The 3,546-nt window shown below is 41.4% G+C and overlaps 1 protein-coding gene across 1 annotated transcript; it reads left to right on the forward strand.

The window, feature by feature from the left end:
* Positions 1-609: 609 nt before the first annotated feature.
* Positions 610-1,832, forward strand: LOC122055226 (zinc finger protein GIS-like). Its single transcript, XM_042616627.1, has 2 exons — positions 610-730; positions 881-1,832. Exon 2 carries the CDS (start codon positions 975-977, stop codon positions 1,491-1,493), a length of 519 nt encoding a protein of 172 aa, XP_042472561.1. The 5' UTR covers positions 610-730; positions 881-974; the 3' UTR covers positions 1,494-1,832.
* The last annotated feature ends 1,714 nt before the right edge of the window (positions 1,833-3,546 follow it).

The raw sequence follows: 3,546 nt of genomic DNA on the forward strand, positions 1-3,546 counted from the left end.
AGCAGTCCTTTTCAATTATGCTGTGAATGGAAAAGTTCTAGCCATTCCTGAATGCAACAATGAATAGCAAGGTTTCTTTGTTCTAGCAAGTCTGCTGCCAAAGAAGATACAAGCAGTGTTGTCTGGTGCACTGCGCGTGGAAACAAGCTAAGCTAGTCAAAGGCAACTGCCTGCTCATCTCTGTGCAGAATGCTCCTGAATTGACAACACAGTTCTTCTCAAACTGGTTTTCGTTCGTTTTCCTAGCAAAGACGTCAAGAATTATCATTCCCAAAGTTGGAACCAAGATTTACTGTACTCTGTTCCTTGTCTCTTCCCTGATGCAGTATGTTTAGGCACGGTACCACCTGAAAGGTGGATAGTTTGAGTTTATCTTTCCAGATCAGACTGCCTTTCAATGTCTATCTAGCAACTCACAAAAGATCAAGATCCCACCTCATTATTGCCCAAGTAGTACCTCACTTTTCACTAGAAAATGATTTTCCTACAGCCTTTTTGCTATTTTGTCCTATCAGACTACTTTTGTTGTGAGTTAGACGTGTTACATGACCAAACCAATCTGTTCAATTCCTAGTTTAAATTTCTGAAGAGTCTGTTACTCTGTTCACTATGAGTTTGTCTCGCGGTCCTCTCTCTTTCTTGTGTCACTGCAGCTCTTGCAAACAGCTCTGGATTTTGCTGTCGCCTGAGGATTCTAACGTCCTCCTCAAGAGGGCAGCTTTCTTGCTCGGTATTTTTTTTTTCCTTAAAAACAAAATCTCCATGATCACTTTTCCTTGAACTCACTTCTCAGGGGAACACTCCAATTCAATCCTTTCACGTCAATTGCCATTTCCATGTGTTTGTTAGCGGTTGGCTCCACCATTAGTTTTATTGACAGGATTGACGTTCTGCCGTTGTCTTCCCACAAATCTCTTCTCCTTAAGAAGAGAGAAGAAGGAGGTGGAGGAGGAACAGGAGACGGTAAGCCTGCGATGGAATCTTCTGCCTCAGAACCAACAGATCATTCATGGCTACTGTCGCCGTCACAAAGTGTGGATCTATCCCTCACGTTGGGACTGTCCTCGGCCGTCACGGCCAGCAGCCGCGAAAGCAGCTGCCGCAGGCTCTTCCCCTGCCTCTTCTGCAACAAGAAGTTCTTCAAGTCTCAGGCCCTCGGCGGCCACCAGAATGCGCACAAGAAGGAGAGGAGCGTCGGCTGGAACTCCGATCGCCACCACCTTCACCCCTCGTCCTCCGCTCCCTTCCCCATCGCATCGCACTCGTGCAAGCCTGTCCCCTGCGCGGCAGGCCTTCCGGCCAGCAGAAGCGCCGCACCTTGTTTCGACAGCTGGTTCTTGGCGAGCAGAGAGAAGGCTGACCTCCTGAATCGCCGACGGGAGCCCGTCCTTCTCAGCTTGGACGCTGCTAGTGCTGCTGCTACTGCTGGTTCCTCGGCCGGCGAAGGTAGGTGCAACCTCGATCTCGCCCTGAAGCTCTCTTCTACGCGTTGAAAATCTCCAGCTCGATCGATGCTATTCGGTGTGCCGTAGACTTGTTCAGATGCTTTAGATCCCCTGACTTCAAATGGGCATTCATTTCCGGCGTGATAATTAACATTATGTATATGTTTAAAGCCATTGACGAGCTCAGAAATGGATTCAGCTTCTTCTGAAGCTGAAACAATTCGCAGAGTGTTCCATGCGATGAGTTCTACGGGGGCATCGTCTAAGAAGAACAAAACGATAGAAATCATAGATTTGTTGTGTCGCTCTCGCCTATTATTGTATCTTCTTGTGTATTGATTGCAAATAGGATAGGTTGCCCTGAAACGATATCTCTCTCGATATACATAGATACACACTTGCTGCGCGATGCTACAGTACATAACTGTGCACGTCGCCTAACAAATCAGTTTTATTTTTTTTATTTTTAATTAAATAATTAAGATTTCTCAATTGAGTTATAATTTTTAAAGTACTTTTTTTTTAATGGTTTTACCTCAAGTTCATGTTTTTAAATTAGGTTATAGTACTCTCAGGGTGTAATATACACGGTGGGTGTATGACATCTCTGACGTAATGGTCAAGGGTCGATTCTCAAGAACTGACGACCTGAGGTTTACCCGACCATGCGTCTGACGCCTGTGTACCTACATGTACCTCCCTCTATGTCTGTGAGACCGGTGCTAAGGAACCGTTAATGTAGCGGATCTACTTTTTTTATAAAAAAATTGGATTATAGTCTTTAGTTAAAAGAAAAAACTTAAAAATGAAACAAATTTAAGTATTTATGGAATATTGTAATAGGTTTAGGGGATATATTAATGTATTAGGAATTTATATAAGGAAATGTTGATTTTTTTAAATTTAAAATATAAAAAAACATCATCTTCGTTCTTTTTTTTATTATTTTTTTAATTTTAAATTAGAAAAAAAATTAAAATATTTTTTTAAGTTTTTATTTCTAGATTCAGACTTTTCAATTGAGTTACAATATTCAAACTATTTTTTTTTTAAAGATTTTACCTTTATGGTTCAGGCTTCCCAATTAGATTACAATATTTAGTTAAAAGAAAAATTTAAATGAAATAAATTTAAATATTTATGGAGTATTGTAATGTATTTAGGAGATATATTAATGTATTTGAGATTTATATAAGGAAATGTTGATTTTTTCATTCAAAATTTTAAAAAAAAATCAAACAAAAAAAAAGAAGAAGAAAATGACACTAATGTCCTGCGCGTGCACAGTCACATACTGTACGGTGCGCAGGATATCAACACTATATATATATATATATATATATATATATATATATACCATCCAAAAGCTAAGTCAGATGAAGGTTGACAAATATGGCATCAATGTTGATGGAGCGGTGACTTTGACACACCCTATATGTGTGCATCGGAAACTTGGATTCCCACGTGGAACCAGAGGTCTGTGGTAATGGAAATGGTGGTACTTGGGTCTTGCACATACTCAGACAAGTACATGGAGCGTTAGAAATCAAAAACCAAGGAAAAGGTCCCTGGCGCAGGCCCTCTGACGCTCAAGTCAGGTCCTTTTTCTGGTGAAACAATGTATGAAGGAAGGAAAAAAGACCTGTTGAAGATGTGTGCGGATGTGCGCATACCTAGACACTGAAGAGGACCTCTTTTTTTATACGACTCTGCCTACCCTTTGAGCCTACACACTGTCGGAGAATGTCGGGTGTCAGAGCATGCCGAGTGAGGGAGGATATCTGGCGACCTCCCATTGGTAGGAGGAAGGTTCTACTCTTAATATGTGGTAGAACATTAGAATATTCCCTGACTCACGGTAGTTATTCTCTGACAGGAGGTTAAATTCTCTAATACTGTTATCGCTTAGTGTTATCCGTCCTGCCCAGGTTAACCCGTAGACAGATTGAGATGATTGCTCAAATACGATGCAAACACTGATCCTGGATGCCCTGACCCATGTGTCATCGGCCAGGGGTTATCAAGGGACTACGCCTGATCAAGATGAAGATAATGAGTTGTGCAGAATAGACCGGGAATCACCTAAGACTGTGATCGAGAT

This window comes from Zingiber officinale, chromosome 1B (assembly GCF_018446385.1).
Source record: "Zingiber officinale cultivar Zhangliang chromosome 1B, Zo_v1.1, whole genome shotgun sequence".
Classification (NCBI taxonomy): Eukaryota; Viridiplantae; Streptophyta; class Magnoliopsida; order Zingiberales; family Zingiberaceae; genus Zingiber; species Zingiber officinale.

Excerpts from the sequence above, each read along its gene's own strand:
- LOC122055226 (XM_042616627.1), top strand. The coding sequence starts at position 975 with ATGGAATCTTCTGCCTCAGAACCAACAGATCATTCATGGCTACTGTCG.